This window comes from Haemaphysalis longicornis, unplaced genomic scaffold (assembly GCF_048455015.1).
Source record: "Haemaphysalis longicornis isolate Haplotype H1 unplaced genomic scaffold, Haemaphysalis longicornis Haplotype H1 scaffold_3, whole genome shotgun sequence".
Taxonomy (NCBI): Eukaryota; Metazoa; Arthropoda; class Arachnida; order Ixodida; family Ixodidae; genus Haemaphysalis; species Haemaphysalis longicornis.
The window spans coordinates 88,508,469-88,530,695 of record NW_027526335.1 but is presented as its reverse complement, the minus strand read 5'-3'; the positions used below and the strand labels follow the sequence as shown (position 1 = coordinate 88,530,695).

The 22,227-nt window shown below is 46.1% G+C and overlaps 1 protein-coding gene across 3 annotated transcripts in view; it reads left to right on the top strand.

Annotated features, from left to right (window-relative positions):
* Positions 1-975: 975 nt before the first annotated feature.
* LOC144174794 (condensin-2 complex subunit H2-like) overlaps positions 976-22,227 on the top strand; it is a 65,117-nt gene continuing 43,865 nt past the window's right edge. For 2 of the 3 annotated variants that reach the window (XM_077703687.1, XM_077703685.1), the window contains exons 1-6: positions 976-1,092; positions 1,906-2,028; positions 7,849-8,009; positions 12,585-12,686; positions 13,198-13,253; positions 16,020-16,095. In XM_077703687.1, the coding sequence (XP_077559813.1) occupies positions 1,995-2,028; positions 7,849-8,009; positions 12,585-12,686; positions 13,198-13,253; positions 16,020-16,095 (429 nt within the window). In that variant the 5' untranslated portion in view covers positions 976-1,092; positions 1,906-1,994. Of the gene's footprint in view, positions 1,093-1,235; positions 1,446-1,905; positions 2,029-7,848; positions 8,010-12,584; positions 12,687-13,197; positions 13,254-16,019; positions 16,096-22,227 lie in introns of those variants that run through there. The other variant, XM_077703686.1, reaches the window with a different exon arrangement.

The following is a 22,227-nucleotide window of genomic DNA, read 5'->3' as shown; positions in this document are numbered from 1 at the left end:
CGTCGATACGTGGAAAGAGCGACAGGAGAACCGAGAACAAGCTAGGGAGCGCGTCAATGGAGAGGGGGACGTCATCCCAGCGGCAGCATTGACCTGTGGTGGCGCTGCCATATATCGCAACCAAAAGATTCAGCCGGATAGAATTGGGGAGAAAGTCCTACTTCCTAAGGCACTGGGCTTCGCAATCGATGGAAGCATTAACTGGTCAGCAGTAGGTATTACTAAGCAGCGGCTAGAGAATTGGTGGAAAAAAAGCAGGGAAGTCGATAAAATAACATCCCAGCCAGGGGTAGCGGCAGGGCAGAATTAAAAAGAAAGCCGAGTTGAGGGACTAAATTTAAATTCAAACAACTAAGATAGGCTAGATGGCGCACGCCGTCACCCCGATTCAAAGGGGGGGCCTTTAATCATCATCATCATCATCGCGTCAAGTCGAAGCGCGGCTCTCCGCCTGTCTCTGCCGATTCGCCCGTTGTCTCGACGCGTACGGTCAGCTCTTGTGCACGTTGTAAAATAGTGTGCAGCCAATTCAGGGCGGCAAAAGGCGGTAGAATGGAAATGGCGGCGACGCATTGTCGATACCGGTCGACAACAAAAGGAGCGATCAGGAAGTCTAGCAAACTTGTCTCGGAGGCGGTTAGAACGCGAAGCACGGTTGAGATGATGCGGAACAAGAATGGTCATGCTCTATGGCATGGTGTCTGAAGCTTAATTGCGCATTCGAGAAATATTCTAAAGCCGGATTAGGTCGTGCGCATCGGCTGTGCCAAGCCTCAAGTCCACGAGGGAGAGGAAGAAAATGCTGACGCATATTTTCCACAGCGTATGCCCGCCTCATCCTTTGGTGGGCATTTGCTCAGATAGGTCGTCCTCTCAGGCATAGAGTTTCATACAGCCAACTGGGATGCGTCCGCTTGTGCGCGCCACAGCGCGGTCGAGTTCTCAATATAGAACGGCCGCACATGCAATGTTACACGGAATTGTCAGGCATACGTTGACAGAGAGGCGGCGCTGGCGGTCAACGGTGTTGATGCCGATCTCCCTAGTTTCGCTTGAACCGCACTATGCCTGACGTTACCGCGCTGGTTGCAGGTAAGAACTAGCTCAAAAACTTGTTTTCTTTTTATAGATTTGAATGAACGAATGCTGCTTGTGGGAGTCCACATTCTACCGCGACTATCTACCGTTGAAGCGCGAACTCTTGTCCTGACTTGCACCAAGCGGCCGTTGGCGCGGAGTGCATTCAAAATGGCCTCTTCACGATCTCCGTCGGGATGTAACCGGAGGTTTTCGCGGCCTGTTTGTGAACTTCTGTGCTGTTGAGTGAGGCCTGAGACATTGCGCTCCGTGTTCGTTATGCGGGACCGCAAGATGCATCTGACCTCGTTAACTTTGTTTACGGCTGTTCTGCTAGCGTCTGAAGTCGCTGACGGCGCCTCGCCAAGGTGTGGGAGTTAAATCCATGTTGGCTGCTCCCGATACTTTAGCGTGGCATTGTTCAATGTTCCCGAGTTCGGCGCGTTCTTCTCATGGCCTTCTCGAGTGGTCGGAAGCAACAATTTCTTATTGCATTTTAGCTGAATTCCTTGTGATTGTAGCCCGTGCACAAGTATGTTCCCTCGCGTTTGCTTTGTTTTCTTTTCTTTTTTTTTTTGTCCTGTGTTTTCAATGTTTTCATTCTTGTTAGTGACCCTAAGTGGATGCCACTTATTCCGATTGTCACCTGCGAAACGCATTCAATGCTGTCTGCCTTTCCGACATTTTTTGTTGATTTCAGTTTGTGTTGATCTCAACCAGCACAAACCGCGTGCTCTTGACTTCAGCAACGTCCATTAGCGGTTGTTGTCTAGCGCCTGCGTTGAAGTTATTTGGATTAATGTTTTGCCTTCGTTGTGACCTGCTCAGGTTTCTGACGAGGATGCCGGTGAAGTAAGCTCTTGTGCGCACAGCCAACGTGGTATCTTTGAGCGGCAGACTCGCAGAACTAGTGCACCATGCAGGCCGGTTCAATGCGACAGCAGCGAAAAGGTTAGTCTCATTTTTATATTATTTTTTTGCAATGTATCTACGGCGTGTGTAGATACGGCGTGTATCCCTCGTATCTTCGCACGGCTGATATTACTTGTTTGCATATCGCCAAACAAGACTGGGGGGGGGGGGGGGGGGGCAGCGATAAGCTGAAACAATTCGCATGTTCGTCTCTTTCTCTCTCTCTCTCTCTGTATTTGTCTCTCTTGACTATCCTGAATAGTTCCGCATTAGCTTATATAGCAGCTGGAAGTTAAATTCTTTGGGTAGTAGAAGTGTGAATTTGTGTTGGAAGTGTTAAAAAGTGTGCGAGCCAAGTTATTGCAGCAGTGCATTTCATTGCTGTACTAGCTTTGCACTATTACATATTTGTTTCTGTCTCCGCTGCAATTTTTAAAATGCAGAGCTTCTGTTTTGCGCCCTTCCCTTTTTTCTTGTCTTACAAGCACCAAATATGTTGCATTGCGACCACATTTAATGCAGTTACCTGGTTTCGAATGTGTGCTCTTGCTCCAACTTGTCGTGCTTAACCATTTGGCCGTGGTGTCCCCAATCGAGGACACTAACGAAAATTCTGCTAGCTCGTAGAGAACAAAACCAAAGCAGCTAGTTTCCTGGGAAATAGTTCTTCAAGGATGCCTCCTGGGATAGATGTAACCATTGTTCGGTTTGGTTGAAAGATGAACGTTGGAAAGACAAAGGCGCTGCAGTTAAGACCAGGCTGATGTTGGATGGCCCCAAGGACCGAAGTCCTAGCTTGATGACATAACTGTAAATCAAAAAGTACTTGCACTACCAGCTTTAGTATTAGTACGCTGGCTCGGTGCTCTCCAAAATTTAGGAAAACAAGCAAAAAAAGTTTTTCTGTTGCAACATTAACTTTTAATAATAGATGACCTAATTACGTATGCCTGTAAATCTAATTATTTGCTCCACAAGCTCAATTTTTTTGTTTGTAAGTTTCTAGAGTCCGAACGTTACGGAAAACACTGAAAAAGTTCTTTACTTGAAATAAAAAATCCAGGGCTGAAAGGGTTAAGGGGCTTATAAAGGCAAAAAAGTTTTGGTCATGTTTAAAAAGGGCTTTCCTTTGGTAACTCACTTGGCTCAATTCCAGCCACAAAAGGGTCCTTTTTAATTGAAAAAGAATGATAGAAATATTGAAAAACAAACATTTCTCGCCACGGGGACGTAATATTGGTAGGAGTGACATATTGTGGGCCAACACTAAGACATTTTTGTCAGTGTCTTAACTACATGTTCACGTTCAAATGATACAATCAAATGGAACAAGGGGCCACACTACAATTGCCGAGTCATGTTTCTCGGTGCTAGCTTAGGTCGGTGTCCAGTAATCGCACAAGCAAGATTCTGTGATGTCATAAATCGAAGTAACTGGGGAGTCGCCACTGCTTTTCATGTTTTCTTTAATATCTCAATTTGTTTGGAGTTCGTGATAATGGGATCAGGAAAAAGCAGTCTTTTTAACCTTTTCTCGCCCAAATGCGACCCCCCAGGGTCGGATTTTTTTATTGCCCATATAAATTCTTCAGACGAATCTGTTTCAAGAAAAAACTGTCATAATTCTTCTAGAGTGATCATAAAGTGACAAAAAAATTGTTTGTGTTGTTACATGCATCTGGTTTATTCATGAGTAACATAAGAAAAATTCTAAGAAAGGTTCGCGGGTGCAAGAAGTGAGAAGAGCCCAGAGGGCGAAACCATCCGCCGCGTGCCTGTGCGTGACCCAATACGCAAGCGATAGCGGGTGCAAGAGCCATCGGTGCAAGAAAAAAATTGCACGCATTTTCACAGTGTGGCAGCACATGTCAAGCGAGAAAAATGATTGCAGCGACCATGCTTTTTAAACATACCAGCGATGACGTTCATGTACGTCATTGATCATTTTGAAGGTGTTTGCCAGGGACGTACATGTATGTCATTGACTCTGAAAGGGCTAATGAACCACACCTGTAGTTTGTCTTCATGGCCCCTTTATTAGGCAAGGAGGCTGAGGTAGGTCAGATCAGCCTCGAATCATGCCTCTTGTCTTTCCCTTGTCTTTAGTTTTGGGATTTTTGCCACGTGAAAGGCTGCCGATGAAAATAGGGAAGGTAGGGTAAGGAATAGGCCGTTTACATCATTTCATTCTAACAATGAGAGGCTGGGGAGGGATGAGACATTTCTTGATTGTAGTGGCGGTAGGTTCAGTCTTTCAGAGGTGTCTAAATTGGTTACAGAGCATGTTACTGTCTCATTCTACAAATCAAATCGACTGTTCCAAGTTTGTGGGCGAAAGATTGCTGGTGTGACTTAAATGTCCTATGCTGCCATATGCATCATCGTCGTCATCATAATTTAAATATAATCTATTTTTTTGAGCACGTGTGCAGGAGCTGTACCGTGGCGATACAATGACTTATGTACGTGATTAATCACAATCAACCCACCAACATAAAGCCAACCAAACCCAACCAAATATTCATTCAACATCAGAGATGCTGGAGAGCGCAGTAAAAAAGTCAAAACCCCTTTCTTAACAGAAACATTGTTAAAGCGCACAGCTTTCTCCCTTGCTCCCTGAGCTAAAGGGTAAGTCTAAAATCGAGACTGCCTCGACCGTGTCTGAGTGGAGCAATCGGATAGACGTCAGCTTCGTAACACAAGGTTTGATGATTCGGAACACGGGGAAGTTTATTTTTCTTGAGGCCCATTGAAGCCCATTGTGTGAAGTTGGCTTTCCTGCAGTGTGCTTTGTGCGACGAACGAGGCCGTCAGTGAGGCATAGCAAGCTTCGCTTTAAAAAGCCAGTTAGTGTCTTCACGGCAACTGTGCCCTCTGCATGAGGCAACGGTAGCATGCACGATTATGTGCCTTTTTTTTATCAATGCAAAAAGGCAGTGTACGTATAAATGTATGAAAGAAAAGAATTGCAAAAGCAATACACTTTCTTTACATTTATATACATGCCTCCTAACTGCGAACATACTACGAGACATGCACGTTCATGCTGCTACCAAATGAAGGCTTACACGATGAATATGGACAAAGCGAAAGTGTGAAATATACAGATCAGTTAAAAAACGAAGTTATGCTATGTGTTGAAGTGTACTAGCGAGGTCAGTGTAATGAATTTTTAACATTCTGGTCTAATATTTGGTGAATTCAAAATTAAACCATGTCATGGATGCACAACGGGTCATTTGTTAACTTTGTTCCGAATATTTCTTTATTGCCTGGTGTGCCATTATCTTAGGAAAATTGCAGTGGTACGATACAAATTCATTCACACTTATATAGTCGCACTGCTAATATCTCTGCTGACAACTTGCTAGAGCACGAGTAATTCCTTGATTTGTGCAAGTCGCTTAGGGAACCAGGGTTTCTTAAGCATCTGAGCTGTTTAGCGTAAAGAGATATTGGTCATTCCGTCCAGTGAAGCTGGGTAGTATCATGATGGTACAATCCCGATACAAAGGGCAAAGCCAATATACCATCCATCCTTTGAGACAGAAGATTAGCTCGTCAAATATTTCTTATGACGGCATTAACTATGTATCTGTCGAAGGTAAGGAATGTCGAAATGACTATTTGTTTAGAATCGGTGGCAACATTAAAGGCAAAAAAATGTTTAAATAGTGATCTGCACCACCGGGAGTTCAACTGAATGTCGTCTGATCCTTAAAGGCCAACTGCACTCAAATTTCACCTCGACCCAAATTTATTTTTAATGCATAGTAAGTACCCCTAAATCAGCTGCGACACAAGTTGTAGCCCCGTGAGACGCCTCGTTAATCAGTCAGAAGCGTTTGAAAAAGCTCCTCCGCACCTGCCGGTGGATTGCGTAAACAGCCATGATGCGCCTGTGACGTTCCAGCCGGCGGGGGCTTCTTCCTCTGGCCAGCCGTGCAGCTGGAGAACCGATTGAGCTCTGCTGCGCACGCTTCGCCCATGTGCTGTCCCGTGCGCGCGTAGAGCTTGCATGCATACATTCCCCCAAGCTGGTGACCGTCCGGTCGCTTGCTGTACGGCTGCAACGTTACTGCAATGGCCGCGCTCTCCTCGGTTTCGGTTTCAAAATTGCCGATTTTTGCAGGCCGCTTGCGGCGTCCCTGCACGTATTTCAGCTGTTGTATTTTACATGTTGCTTTCTTTTTAAGCAGTCTGTACGAAAATACGGTTTTTAAGAGGTCACAATTTTGAGTGCAGTTGGCCTTTAAGCATTGTACCTTCCGCAAAAATTCTAACTTTCCTGAAGCCGTCAGGTGCCCCTTGACTGGCGGAGCTTTGCTGCCCCATCTGTAAAAGAGAGAGAGCCTTTCATGGTATTTCGTCCTAGTTAACTGGGCGTTGTCTTTTTCTCTGACATCACATTTAATGATATGTAAATATGCCTCATACTTTGTGTATAATATTTTACGAAATGCCCATATACATTGTTTGATGTAATGACAATAATAAAAGTCGGTTTCATATCAGCCTTTGATAATGCATTGGACAATGCTCGTTATTGAAGTACAACTCGCCGCGATGGCTCAGTGGCTAAGGTGTTGTGCTACTGAGCACAAGGTCGCGGGTTCGATTCCTGGCCGCGGCGGCCGCTTTTCTGATGGAGGCGAAAAGCAAAAACGCCCGTGTACGAGATTTCGGCGCAAGTTAAAGATCCCCAGGTGGTCAAAATTAATCAGTAGCCCTCCGCTACGGCGCGCCTGCACAAGGTCGCGGGTTCGATTCCTGGCCACGGCGGCCGCTTTTCTGATGGAGGCGAAAAGCAAAAACGCCCGTGTGTACGAGATTTCGGCGCAAGTTAAAGATCCCCAGGTGGTCAAAATTAATCAGTAGCCCTCCGCTACGGCACGCCTAATCGCCTGCGTTGTGTCGGCGCGTTAAACCCTACAATCAATCAATCGTTATTGAGGTACATGTGCTGCAGGTATGGTAGTAGGTATTTGGTTTGGGAAATCCTGTTTTATTTTCGGCTGGCTCCCTAAAGGTACTGTTAATAGCTGGCATATAGTTTGAGTAGACAATTTACTCAGGTAGCCGAAATTTTTGCATCAACAGGTGTTGAAGTAGCTCATGGGAAATTTCTGGAGGTTTGGAATAGCAAAACTTTCTTAATGAAATACACATGGTGACTTTGAAGATATTGCTTTGAGTGTTGAATTGTATTTCAATTTTTTTTGGCCAATTTCTTATTGCATTTTTTTCAAATGCGATGCTGCTGTTTAGAAGTGTACAGTAGGTACCCTTGGGCCACTGTAAGTATGGAGAGGAAAAAAACAAACTGATTGTAGCCGAGAGATTAGAGTACGAATATTTTTAGTATTCTTCCAAGACCAAATATTTCAATGTCGTGAATATGGAATTCTTGAATAGAAATCAAATAAGCACTATTTGGTTTGTATACGAAATTTTGAATATCTTCGCATTCGTACGAGTGTTGTCTTGTGTAACTTCAAGAACATAATTCTCAGGGGAACATGTGCTAGCTGGCGTAGTTGGTAAAATAAACTACATCAATCTGCAAAGTATGGCGGCCAGGCTTTCCTTGGGGGTGTTTGCGTAACTCGCCTTAGCCGGGTCTGTTTGAGCTGCTACTGTATATCGGCGTAAGAGTTGAAATATGTGCTGCTGTAGCTGAGCCGCACTTACTTTCGTTAGAGCCAGTCAGTTTCTTTCGAACAATTTTTTTTTCAATCCAACCAGCATTCTAAATTTCCTGCGTGGCGCTTCGTCTGCCTGCATGTCCTTGACGAGATGGTTCTTTTTTGTGGTGGTTGAAAGAGGACATCTGGGCACCTTGGCCCGTGTGTGCAGATTCGCAGGACACGGACACCCTGGGCGGCACGTCTCAGCGGCACAGGGCCCAGGACCGGGACATTGAACAGCGCTATGCCACCCTGCTCACCCCCATCCGAGACATGACCAAGAACTTCGAGGTGGACATCGCCGCCTACCTGGACCAGTACCTCGACGAGGTCAGTGAAGCGATTGCAGGACCCTGCTATCTAATCTGGGAAAGCAGGGGGAAAAAAAAGAAGACTTCTGTCTACCGGGCACTCTGTACGCTTGTGAGGAAACTTGGTAGAGTGAAACCCCGCTGATGCGTCCCCCAGACTTACGACGACCTGCTTCTTACGATGAATCACCGTGGTCCCGGCAAACTCCCCATAGAAACAATGCATTAAAAACCCCGATGATATGACGCTCGGGTGCACACGGTCCGCTTCATACGACAGACCCCGGCGTGGATAATCCGGCATTTTCCCATATTTTACACCGCTTCGCCACCTCGTCTTGACCTTTCTTTATTCTGAATTCCCGTTTGACACAACTTGACGGGCAAAGGCACGCATTCGTGCAAGACCACTTGCTGAACAGGCGCAAGCAAGCAGGCGGGTACTCGTGAACGGGAGGTAACCTTCGTCGGCCCCACGCGGCGGCAGTATGCCGACGTGCCAATCACGAGAAGTCGACGTTGAGGTGGCAGGCGGACTGCGAATTTGAAGTTCCCATTGAACCGCCGACGAATGCGAAAACACATACGACGCAACCCCACGGCAATGACCTCTTTCTGCGCTCGCTTGATCCAAGTTCCTCCTTTCACGACGCTTTGTCTCCTTATATCTCTGCTCTCTGCTTATCAGTGTCTTTCAAAGCCGTGTTGTCACTCCACTCCTTTCTTTGTTAGGCTGTTTTGGTTTACCCGCGCCCGCCGCAAGGGTCGGAGCCACGTATACGTTGGCACCGCCACTTTGAGTCACTCGCTAGCTGTCGGAGCAAGTCACTGGAGCAAGACCGCACCATAATTTTCACTGCAACGCGATTTGCTCGTGAAGATTGAATCATCTTATCTATTTCGCATTGCTGCGTTTTGTGGGAAACGAAAACAGCTATGTGTTGAGCACTTTGACCCAATAGCGATGGCACGGGACCGTTCAAACAGTGTGCCCACCTTGATCGGGAACACCAGTTTTTTTTATCTCCGCCTTGTGTTATCGTTCGTTTTGCTTAGCCTTGGCAGTTTTACACTCTCCTTTTCCCCCCTCAATTTGCTCGACCACGTCGGCCTTATCTCACTCGCCCAAGGTGTGGGGCTGGTGGCTACAAACAGCTCCGGACGGCACGGGCGTCGCGTAGCGCGTGGCGCTTGACTCGCGGGTTGACTCAAACGCCGTGGAGAGAAGGGGGCACAACATGGGGGTTTATGTTTTAAACTTTGGATTTCGGCCAAAGATTCGCAAATCTCGTGAGAACGCACTAAATAGAGTAGTTTGAATAAGTTTTTAGCCCACCGCTAGCGCGAGACCGTCTACTAGGCCGGCATTTCGGTTGTATGACACCGCGGTCACGCGACGCTTTCTCGTGGTCCCTTGAAAGTCGTATTATCGGGGTTCCACTGTACTTAAATGCAGTGCTCCACCATAGCATGCCTCATGGTGCTTCCAATTCTTCATTGGGTGTGAGAATGCATTTGTACCAACCAAAGTTTGTACCAGCTGTGTATTACCAGGATTCCACTGTATTGCTAAAGCTGCCACAACCATGCATTAGGTTTGATGAGGATACTTTTATTGGGATAACTAGCCGTGTGGCGCATGGCTTGTGTAACTGATGGGTGTATCATTATTTTCTGCCTCAGTAAGTGCAAAGTGCCTTCTATTTTTAGAACGAAATTCAGGCTGTGGTTGGAAGTTGTACAAGTGAGGCATTTGCCTGTGGTTTTTAAAATGCATATCTTTGTCTTGTTAAAACACGGAGTGCCAGAAACCTTAGCCCAAACAAACACTCCAGTTGGCTCTACCCTTTGTTGAAGCTTCGAGGGGCAAAAATAATACGTAAAGGTCTCATTGTGATGCAAGTGCCTGGTAAAGAATACTTTTAAAGACTTAAAGTGTAGAAACAGGTTTTAATGTGTCTGTTGAAAATAGTGCCGGAAATGCGAATGTGCCACTCACAACAGTGGCAGTTGCTTATTAATGCAAAAAATGCCGAAATTGTCAAAACAGGTATCGCCCCATGCATTCACTTTTCTGTGCCACGGTTTTTGTAAAGTCTTGAATCTTGCATGTTGAAGCATGGATTGGTACAGCTTGCCTAATCAGTTGCCTGGAGCAAGCGCTTGAGATAAAACAAACTTTCTGAAGCGCAGCCTTAGTGAAAGGAAAGGGTGGAGCTTGCACTGGTGGTGGTGCAAGGCTGGAGAAGCAGCAGAGCTGGCGGCCCCTCTCCCATCGTCGGAGACCCAGCTGTTGCAACATTTTCAACATTCAAGTTTCGTGGCGCCACAAATCATAGTGCTGAAAAGTAAATGCAGGGGGCGGCACCCGTTTTGGCGCTTTTGGTGTTTTTGGCATTTGCTGAATAATAGGAGACTGGTGTTGCTGCGAGTGGTATATGTACATTTACGGCACTGTGATCTACAGATAGAAGAAAACTTGTTTCTACCCTTTAGTGTCCCTTTAAAGGGACTATGAATGCAGAATACAAGTTTTGTTCATTTGAGGGACATTTGTCCTAATAACAGCGATTCCAGTTTTAATGCGAACATAAGAGAGTTTAGGTAACAAGTAAAATAGATGAAGCAGTGGTGACTTGTCAGCTGCCTTATGACCCAACCCTTATGAAGTCACTGGGCCTGCTGTCGCCCAAAGCCACCGCCAAGAAAAATGACTGCAATTGTTGACTGCAATTGTCGTGCTGCGTCTAGTTTACTTCGATAGTGCCACCTAGTTCTACCGTAAAGTTAATAGGCTGATAACCCTGTTTTAAATGTCAACCTTGTTATGTCTATGCCAAAATTTTGTAGTGTGAAATTTTTGTGGGTGCAAACATCATTCAAGGCTGGATGGAATAGGGCTCAGCGAGTTACCAAAGGCTAGTTCTTTCGTAGTGCAGGAAGTTTCATGTTGTCTGTGTCGACCATTTAGGTGTGAAGAACAAAAGAGAAATCAACTGAAGTTGCATGCTCCAAACCATTGTTCGAATCCAGGCAAGCCAGACCTTTATGCCACGAGACAGATTGGCTGGATTGTCTTGGCAGTGGGTCGAGAGTGCCCGCATACGTTCAAAGAAATGTGTTATAGCGCTTTCCATTGGGCGAACAGGAGCACTTCAAACTGCACCCAAAGTGCTCTCGCGAGTTCTGGTGTCTTCCAGTGGTCGGGCAGGAGCAGGGGCGTTGTGTTTCATTGGTCGATGAGGAGCACTTTTTTGGCGCCGAGAGCAGCCGAGAGCAGTTCTCGGTGCTCCGTCGCCAGCGGCGGAGTAACAGGGAACGCCGAGGAAGTCACATGACCTCTTTTGCGTCACTTCTGGTTTTATCCCCGGGTGGCGGAGGAAAAATGGCGGAATCCAGCAGCCGCGGTAGTCGCTCAGTGCGTACGGCAGCAGCTAAGCGCGACCGTCTGGTCAAGAAATTGCTGCTACTTTTAGATGACGAAAGCACCACAGATTCAAGCGCAAGCTCATCATTGGACAGCAGCAGCAGCGACGACGACGAGGATTTGACGTTGCATGAGTTTACGTTCGAGCACCTGTTCACCCCACCGGAGCAGTGACCGAAGGTAGAGTCGTATTTGGAAAAGATGGCGGACGGTGTTATCGTTCGCAGCTAATTTTTGGGAGACACGATGGTGACCCCTTTATCATGAACATGAACATCCGCTCGGCTTCTTCATTCGTCGCCATGTGGAAGGCAGACACAAAACCACCGGCACGTATCTGGCAAAATTGGCGAGGAATAACTACGTGCGGGCATCACGAGCGCGGGAAACGTTTGGTCACATGACTCTTGACATCTCGCCCTCCCCCTCTTTTCACTGCTCCCGGAGCAGCGCGAATGTTTCATTCGCGGAACGAAAGTACACGTCCCCGTTACTCCCGTGTGCTGCTCTGGCTGCTCGCTCCACTTGCTCCTGTTCTCCCAGTGGAATTCGCCATTAGTCACAGTGCGGCTGTGACCCTCCAGGCCTTGCCACGACAGGGAGTCATATACTTGGATCTTGTCTCAATCCTGGGGGTGGATGGATTTGGGTATCGACGCTAACGTCTTATTTAAGAGGAATTTGCTCTTTCGTAGGGCAATGCACAAACACCGTAAATGGCGTTAGGTTGTGAAATATAATTTTCACTTCAGCTTGTTTTTTTTATGTTTCTTTTTCCATGTTACTTGCTTGTAGGAAGTCCAGCATTGGCATCATACATCCTAGGAAGCTGGAATTGACTTTGGTGTTTGTTTAAATGTATGGTTCGGGGGCAAAACAGTCTGCAATCTATATTTATTGCCTAATTTGTTTTAAGTGGTGCATTGTATTTATGACTCCATATTCTACCAGAGCTTGTGCTATCCTATTTGCTTTATAAAAAAATTATGGACTTAAATAAGTCTGATACTGTCTCTACCTTATGATTACTGGGAAAATGTTCCTTTTTTCGTTAATCTTTATTCTTTGTTGCATGTCCCTTTCTGTTTTTTAACTTAGATCATTTGTATGACCGCACAATGCAGTTTTGTAAATTTTCCTTTGCTTTGCCTTTTTCTTCTCTTCCAGTTGTCGCAGACGCCAATCACATACCAGGAAGGGGAGGCCAGTATAAATTTCACGCAAGCGGCTTTTCTCATCCAAGGAAGTGCCTTTGTCTATGGCAAAAAGGTGAGTGACACTGATCCGTTTTCACGTGCACTGCATGCCAAACTTATTAGTGCGGTTGTACTAGTGTCGACGCCATCTGTGGGAGGTCTGACGAAGGACTGTTGCCTGAGGGCTTCAAAATGCTGAAGCAGGTCGCCAAAGGAAGTGGTTGTGTGAAGAGAAAGAAGAAAAAATGAGGGAAAAAAAGAAGGAAAGAAAACCTGAAATTTAGATTTCTTTGCTCAAGCCGTTCAGAAGAGGACGTCGTCAAACTGGTGCACTTGAATGCTGGTTGAAATTCGCATAAAATGGCTCATTCTGATGGTACAATTTTTTGACTAATCTGTTTTGATGTGATTGGCTTGTAATGACTCAACCAACGATGGCCCAATTTCTTGTAACACTGAATTGCGTTATTGCAGGGTCCAGTTAATAACTTTGGTCATTCGACAGACTCTCGTAAAACTTCTTTAATGTCTGAGCTGTATTGCAACTTGTCTCTCTGCAATACTCTTTCCCGTGTCCATTGTAGGTTGAGTACCTCCATGCCCTTGTGCAGAAGATGGCTGGGGAGATCGCCAGTGGCAGGTATGGCACGCCCTCCCTTTGTTGCTGATTTAACTCGTGCCCTGCATGTTTTTGGTTCGCTTTATGTTTATTGCTTCATTGGCTGTGAGTCTTATATTTTCACAGACAGTAACATGCCTGACCATTAGTTTGTTTACATTGACGTATCTTTTTTATAAATCAAATTTGTTTGCTGGTATTTTTTTTTCTCCTTCCTATTTCACCGATTTGTTGGTAGTCCCATTCACTGAAATTAACAATAGATCTTTCTTTGCGTGTGAATATTAATAGCCAGGTAGGGTTGTGCGAGGTCACCAGCAAATTTAAGGTAGCGAGTGTACGGAATAAATTGTGTTCAAAGTTGCATTATTAAAATATTTAGGTTTCTTAGTTTTATTCGGTGTAAAGGGAGGATCAAGTGAGCACATTATCTGGTCATAATTTTTGGCATGGCTTGCTAGCTTTTGTTTTTGCTCGTGTGCATGCTTTTGTTTCAGTTTTTTTTTAGATACACTAGCTGCGCTTGCAAAAAGAACAGTTTTGCGGCGGTGCAGTGCCTACACTTATTTCTGCCTGTTCTCTGCCTTCTTTCTCTCTCTCTCTCTTCTTTCTCTGCACAGCTCAGGTCGACGTTCCAATTCCAGTGTACAGTAGGTTCGCAAACCAACGTCCTTGTCTTCGTGTTTCTAGAAATTTGCGGTCTGCACAGCAGCCTACTTGCAACTTTGCTCAAAGTAGAGTTAGTGTCACAATTTGCAGCTGAACTGCAGCATTGGCATTACATGTATGCTCAAATTCTGCTAAAGGCACTGCCTTCACTGTGTGGTTGGTGTCCGAATTACAGTTGAACCCTGCAATAATCAAACTGCCGGGGAAAGCCAATAAGTTCGCTTTTGCCTTAACTTTGTTTCCGCGAGAATGAAACATAAAACGACAGGAAAATCGCCCACAAGCTGAAAATTTATTTTCGAAGGTCTATATGTATTACTTTGCGGGCCTTGCCTTGCAGAACTTCACAGCTCAGTTTTCACACTACAATAAGTGCTTCACTGCTAGTTGTTGTGGGCGCCGAAGAACAACAGGGTCGTGTCAAACACATCCAAAACATCCCGCAGGTTCGCCCTCCCTGTATGTTTTTTTCCTTGGCCCTTAGCACTGCATATGTCCGAGCATGCAAGCGAAGTCCAGCTTCTTCTGTGGATGAACTTTTCCAGAGAGTGCACCTCGTTACCATGCTGTTCACAAAACTAAGTGAGCACCGCTTTGTTGATGTCCAGAAATGCCGCAGCCGTCAATGTTTTGTTTTGCGCACGTGCGCCATCAAAGAGCGGCAGCCTTGCTTTTCACAACGGTACAGCGAGCTTCCGGCGGTTCTAAACTCGTCGGCGCTATCCTCTCTTCCGCCACTTGGGCCATTGATTTGGACCTTATCTCGTAGTGATAAAAACTTCCACTTTTGGGCAGGAGGAGTCATCTTACTGAGTGCAAACACGCTGAGCGCCGTGCACACAACAAACGCATGCGTGCTGTTCAGCAGTAGCGAGCTAGCATAGCCAAAGCTGCGTGGCTGTGCCGTGAGTCATTTGTGTAGCTCCCTGGGGGTGTCGCTGCGTGGCTGCCTCCATGGCTGCCTCCATGGCTGCTTGCTGCACGGTCTTTTTGTAAACAAACATGGCAGCAGCCATGGAAGCATGCTTTGGCAAACGTTTATGCACTTTGAGTCTGTCCAAAAAGTGCTCAAATGCATCTTTTTCACTGTTAGCCCCAAATGGGTAGGTGAAATGCCGACCGGACTTGCAGCAGCGAATTTCGTTAACGCAGGATCGCTTTCCGAAAACATTTCATTGCCGCAAGATATGAAATACATGGGCGTCTATGGACGTCCGCCGGGGTTCCAAAAATATTTCGTTGCCGCGGGAATTTCGTACTTGTGAGATTTCGTTATCTCGGGGTTTGGCTGTATTTTCACGTTTGCTGCAGGGTGTGGAGGGGGAACTTAGGTTGAAGCATACCAGAATGCGGTGGACATTATATTTTTATTTGAACTTATGCTCAACTCTCACCAGCTGCCTGCCCAGATGTCACAGTGTATAATTTAACACTTTTGGCATTTACAGGGCAGTTGTTAATAATACGCTCTGGCTAGATTGGCTCTTTAGCGGCTCTATCAGGGGGGTTGGTTTTGCTTTTATGGGGATTTGGTTGTGAAGACGTTGCACGCGTGTGCGCTGTGAGGAAAGTAGATTCTCAAAAGTAAGGCCATCGTAGAATGACGTGGTCTTGTGAAATGCTGCTCTGTGTGGCTTTTGTTTGACCATGCCTGCAATGCAATGTTGTATTAGGGTGTTGCCATGGGTAATTGCCACAACAACGTGAACATCGTTGCAAGCGTTGATTGTACAGCCGCGCTGGATTTTCGCACGATCCAATCCAGAAATTGTCCCAGTTTGAAGCGTTTTCAAATGTAGTGACGTTTCAAGTTTCGATATTTTCCTGCATTATTTACACACTATGCGTCCAATAAGCAGCAGTCTTTACTGCGTGTGTGGTGCAGATTAGATCCTACTGCGAATTTTTCTTGCACCAGCTTTTCGGGGTTACGAGTTTCGTTTTCATTTGAAGTGTAGCTTTTTTTTCTGTGAAGGAAAAGTGACTGAAGCTTTGTCTGTGCTCAGAATTTGCCATTACTGCTCTGGAATTGTTTATCTTGCAGCCGCGTTGGCTGTTCTGCTTCTGATGTGTGCATTGGGTCTGGCGGTGATTGTGTGCTTGTGGCTGTCCTTGCAGCTCAAAGAACCAGGACTCTCAGGACAACTCGAAGGAGTCGAGCGGTGCAGCAGCACGGAGGAGAAAGGAAGACACGGTGAGGTGTGGGGCATAATGCACGGTTGCCGATCGCTGTGCCAAGACTTGCTTTCAAGTCATAGTAGGGGTCCTCAGGGCCCGCATTCTGGCACGGTGCCTGGTATAAGCACTTGCTTGCAGTTCGGGATGGAGGCACATCTAAGTGGGGGACAAAAAGGAATAAGGAGTACTGGTTCCCTAAAACTTGCGGTAATGTCATTTGGCTGGCAGGGTGTAGGTGATGGTCTTTATAGTCTGTCTTTATAGTACAGTTTTTATAGTATAGTTTATAGTTTACACTGTATGTTATAGGTGATAGTACAGTTGAACCCCACTACAACGAACGCTGTTTCAACGAAATTTTCACTTCAACGAAATATTTCTAAATCCCTGTCGACTAGCCATAGAAATCAATGCATCAATATTCCCGCCACAACAAACAGTTTTTTAGACTTGTTTTCGCTGCAACGAAAATTTTGCTCAGTGTAACTGGGCTTGAACATTTGTTTTACGATATAATAAGCGTAACGCCAACTATCTTAACTTGTAGTACATCCACGGTGTTTAATTTTAGCGAAAACGTGCGACCGTCGCTCCGCCAAAACAAACTCGTAGGAGGGCGCCATTTTGTGGTGGTGATGGCCGCCTTGCAGCAATGAGGTCTACTTAGCCAAGCTAGAGCCACAGCCAGCCTACGGTAGCCAATCCGTATCCATTATAGGTCACGTTGTTATGGTGGCATAACGTGCTTGTGCATTGCTTGTGTGCTTGTCACGTGCACTTGTTTAAGCCGACACGATCTCGTGACGACGAAGGTGAAGCGGAAGTTCCTTTCTTTGGAGGAGAAGGCGCGCATTATCAGCGAAGCTTCAACCGGCAGAAAAAAAAAGGAGACATCGCAGTGGAATTTGGCATATCTAACAGCCCGCTGTCCACAATCTTGAAATCGAAGGATGCAATAACCAGTGCCCTTTCTTCGGGCACGTCCACCAAGTGCAAGAAGTTGACGCTAGGGGCACATGAGGATCTTGTGAAGACATTGTTCAAGTGGTTCCTTGACATGCGTGCAAAGAAAATGCCTATCAGGGGAAGCGTGCTGCAGCAAAAAGCGCTGAACTGTGCTTACCTGCTCAGCATCGATGATTTTAAAGCGAGCACAGGTTAGCTGACACCATTTAAGGCTGGCATGATATCGTTGCAAAGGTGTTGCGTGGCGAATCTGCTGCTTCAGATGCGAATGGTGCAGCTACTTGGGCGTCATCTGCTTTGCCAGATATAATGAAAGATTATTCCCCGTCCAACATATACAATGCGGATGATACAGGATTTTTTTATGAACTGCTACCGGCGAAGACTCTTTACATGAAGGGCCAACCATGCAGCAGAAGAAGGCATAGCAAAAAGCGTGACTGTGCTTTTTTGTACGAACATGGATGGCTCGGACAAGCGCTGCCCGCTCGCCATCGACAAGAGCGCGAAGCCTCGATGCTTTAAGGGCGGTAAAATCTTGCCAGTGAAATATTTAGCCAACAAAAAATCTTGGATGACGCGGGCTATTTTTTGTGATTGGTTGAAGGCTTTTGATCATGATATGAAGGCCCAAAGTCGCAACGTGTTTGCTAATAGATAACTGCTCTGCTCATAACATTGAGGACATTAAGCTTGAGAACTTAGATGTTCGTTTTTTCCCACCGAACCACACAGCTTTGATCCAGCCACTGGAGCAAGGGATCATCCACAGCATTAAAAGTGCGTATCGGGAGCAGCTGGTTTAGTGAATGGTGTTCAATGTTGACAGGGGGCGGCCGACCCAAGTTCATGGCTTTGGAAATGATTGCCGCGGCGTGGAAGGCAACCCGGCGAAGCGTTATAAAAAATTGCTTTGCGCACGCTGGCTTTAAGCCCACTGCCGAAGAGGCAGCCAACTCAGCAACGATCGAGGGAGATGACTGCCGCAGAGTGGAGCCGCCCTCCACAAAAGCTACTGTGGCTTGGGCAGCCCTTCCAGTGTACGTTAGCATACAGTTCATTGCCGTTGACGCGGACGCTGTTGCTTATGAAGAGTTAAGTGACGGGGCCGTAATTGAAGAGGTTTGCAATAACAAAGCATCATCCAAAGGCGAGCCTGATGTTTCGTTAAATCGGCCCCGTCTTCTGAGGTGTATGTGGTGGCAGGTTTTGTGAAACCGGGTTTTGTGATCGTCTGCTAGCTCATTCCTAGGTGCATTTTCTGATCGTCTGCTGCACCATTTGGCTCCTTCCTACCGTGAATCCCAAACGTGCATTTCGCTCTGCATACCCCAGGGGGCGCCGTCGTTCCAACATCAACTTGCGCTGGCTCGTACGTCCAAATCAGCCGCCATTTTCCCATAGACGAAAATCGTTTTTATTTATTTTCAGAATACACAGGTAAGTACCATCGTTGTTCCCGGTATCAAACCAAATAGACCACAAAATGCGACCTTCGTGGCAAGTTTGAGCGCGAACAGAGCGGAGGTTCGCTCTGGAAAAAATTTTAAAGTGTTCCAATTATCGTCGCACCACCCTGCGTACAAAGAACGCGGGCGCATCGCAGTGAGAAGAACTGCAAAATTTAAGGGGAGACGTGGGTCTTGAAATGAACTTTTTTATTAATTGGTCTGTGATAATGAAAATCACTGTGCATATGTGTTTTGTCTTCCTCATTTCAAATATGTAATTAGTTTTCAAGTGGTAGAATTATTTTTTGAGTTATAAAGAAAACACTGGAGCCTAATTAAGTAATTTCTTACGGGCCTTTAAGGAACTTTTTATTCAATTTTTTTAAAAATAAATGGTATGGATGTGTAGCTTAAGACCTGCCATGCATGCTGAAGCTATTTATATTCCTGTAAAGATAGTTGATTGGATAGAATTAATCTAATTATGCCAAGTACAGTTTTCTGAAAACTTAATGACCTCTAATTATTACTCATAACATTTATTTGAGGCAAAATGAGCCAATTAAAATAGCTTCAGCATGCAGTTCATTTTATCCCGAATTCAACAGTATAACACTTGTAGAAATCCTTTGAAAAAAACTACCTCAAAACCCCTGTAAGGCTAGGCACATATGCAAAAAAAGGGAAGCTGAGAAAATCGCAGTTGAAGTTTTACTACAAGTGACAGATTTATCTATTGAGCATATGAAAAAAAGAAAGGTTCTAGAATGTAGCTCGCTTTTCGCTCAACACGAGCATACCAAGTTTGCTGAAATCAGTTGATGGGAAAATTATGAAATCCTCTAGTCTACAGATGGCACCTGGCAGAAAAACTGAACAAAAGCAAAGCCAGAACGTTGCTTCAATTTTTATGCTGTTGGCAGCGCGCCGTCACTCTTTGGCGACTAGGGCTGAGGTCCCGATCGGGCACCACAGTTGTAAACGTTTATTTTGTTATGTTAGTGCTTCATTTGTAGCAATCAAATCGGATTTGCATCGCGTGAAGTGAGTTGCAGCGAAGGGGCTGGTAACGGAATGCCCGCCACAGCTCTGTGACGTGCATGCGCTTGGCTAGGTGGGATAACCACGTTTTCGGTTTAATCTACTCGTATATCACGTCACCAACGCACATTGTGCACAGTGCGAACATTTATAATTCTCAAATCGCTCATCTATATGGTAACCTGCCGACGCGGAAGCGCGCGCCAGAGTGCGGGCCGACCCGCCGCGGCATCGTTGATAACAGAATGAACACACTTCCCTTGCGACGTCGACATCCTCCACTTTATCATTTCTTTTCTTTCTATTTGCTGCTGATCGAAAGATAGACGCACCTTAGTGCCCCCGCAGGCGTAATCATATCGCTACGCTATCGTCTCGGCAGCCCGCGCGGGCGCTAAGCCTACCTCCGTCTCGGCGCCGTTCTCGCGATAAGTCGTCGTCACAGGAGCAGAAAATCGTATTTCAGGCGCTTTTAATAATGCCTGTTCTTCCTTTCGGTTATCGATAGACATCTTTACTTTATTTTTACGCCATGCGGGGCTTTTGCCGGTCCTCGCACAGACGAATACATGAGCCATTGCCCTGTGATGAGAGTGCCGAGCAGACGACCCACGGCGCCCAGCCAATGAGGTTGCGCCCTGCGGTCACGTGCAGTCAGTAACCAATTAGGCGGCGCGATCCGTCTCTTTTCTACCCCGGTTTTACTCGCAACCAACGGACGAAACGGAGTGGTTCTGGCGGGGAATTGAAAACGAAAAGACGCGCTTTCGAATGAGACCAAGATGGACGCCGTGGCGCATGTAGAACCCGAGGGGCGCGTCGTCGAAAAAATGCTATTTTCGCGTCAAATCTTGGCCGATTTTAGCGGGCGTCAGTGCTATAAATTGATATTATGGCTCAAATACGTACTCCTGGGTCTGGATATTTTGCTAACCGGTAGAAAAATAGCTCTACTTTCCGAAAATGGCGATTTCTAAAAATCGATTTTTTTGGCCAAATTTCGGGATTCCAAGACCCGCGTCTCCCCTTAACCTTGGAACACCCAAGTCGGGCGTACCCCGACAGGTGACCACTGCGGCCGTTTTGCGTTTTCGGGCAGGGACTGACAATGGACCACAAACATCTTCTAAGCAGCATAAGCAAATTTGGGTGTGGGGTTAAACTGGAGCTGCAATGTAAGTTGTGTCGTAACCATACCTTCCAATCACCTGCAGGTAAGCAGGTGATTGGAAGGTATGGTTTTTTTTTGTCCTAGTTTAGAGAGCGGTTGGGCATCCTGCACCTCCGCTCTGCCCCCTTCCCCCCCCCCCCTTTTTTTTTTTCAGTCACTGCTGTTTATTTGCGCATAGAAAGATCACTTGATATTGCAAGTACACGACTTTTGAACAAATACTGCATTTTTAATTTTTAAAGGGGTACTGAAGCATGTTTTGAGGCATAGCAATAAATAGTGTAGTCATTACATACATGGTCCACGGAATTTGTTCCTAGTATAAAACTTTTTGTGTGCAGCGGAAGCTTACAGTTTTGCTGCAAAATTTGTTGCTCCTTTCCTTCGACTTTGAGTTGCCGCTGTACTCGGTTACAACCCAAAAACTGAACCACCTCATGTGATGTATCACTCCGCCAAAGCGCCGGACCCGTGACGTCAGTGCGCGCGCGTTTTGAAAGGGGTTTGCTATGAATGCGTGTCATCGTCTGCCTTGTCTCACGCAGTTTGTTTGTCGTCACTGGAGTCGTTTATAAGCATATTAAGTCCAAAAAATCACGGGAACGGCTCATGCCATGTTCAAAATATTCCCAGTATCGCCCTACTGGAGCCGCGCGGAGAAACATCCGGCTACAGTGATAAGGCACAGCGGCAACTTCTGGTGCCGTTCTTAAGTTGTCACTGAGTATACCATTTTCTGTTTCTACGTCGAGGTGGAATTCAGAGTTTTGGCCGTTTCGAGGATGCTCGTTTCGTGTTCGTTTAAGCCGTGACAAAGTTCCAGTTGCAAGGCATGCAACATGCACAGAAACCCTCCTTTGTTTTGCGTCCCACCCTGCCATCTTTGGGGCTCGCACAATATGGACACCAAAACGGACGTAAAACGGACAGAAAAGAGGGAAGGCGCTAAACAGACGAAAGACGAAGTAGACACAAAGAACACATACTGGTGCCTGTATGTGTTCTTTATGTCTACTTTGTTTTTCGTCTGTTTAGCACCCCCCTTTTTTCTGTCCAGTAAGCATGAGCCAACTAGCTCAACAAGTTTTGTTAAGCAAAATGGACAGAACTCGGAGTTATGCTCCAGTGATTCCTACTGTCAGACTATTTTTGCATGCACTTCCACTTGGGGGAGATGTTGTGTGCTCACTGTTTTGCAGTTCTATTATAGATGGCAGCCTTATTTAATTAGTATTCTATGCAGCATTCTTATGAACCGTTGTCATCATCTAGGTTCAGGCTTTTTTTTTAACCATCTGGTCATCCTGCTTGAGCATGATAACCGTTGCCTTGTGCTTCCGTGAGGGACCCCATCAGTGCTGAGAAGGCTGTCTCAGCTTCTAACCGAACGGCAGGAACTGACACAGATCACACTTGCTGCTGCTTCTAAGCCATCGTTTTAGATCTTGGCACGAAAATGTCACAGTGCAGTCACAGGTTGCAAAGCGTGCTGCTGCAAGCGCGGCTGCTACGACACATC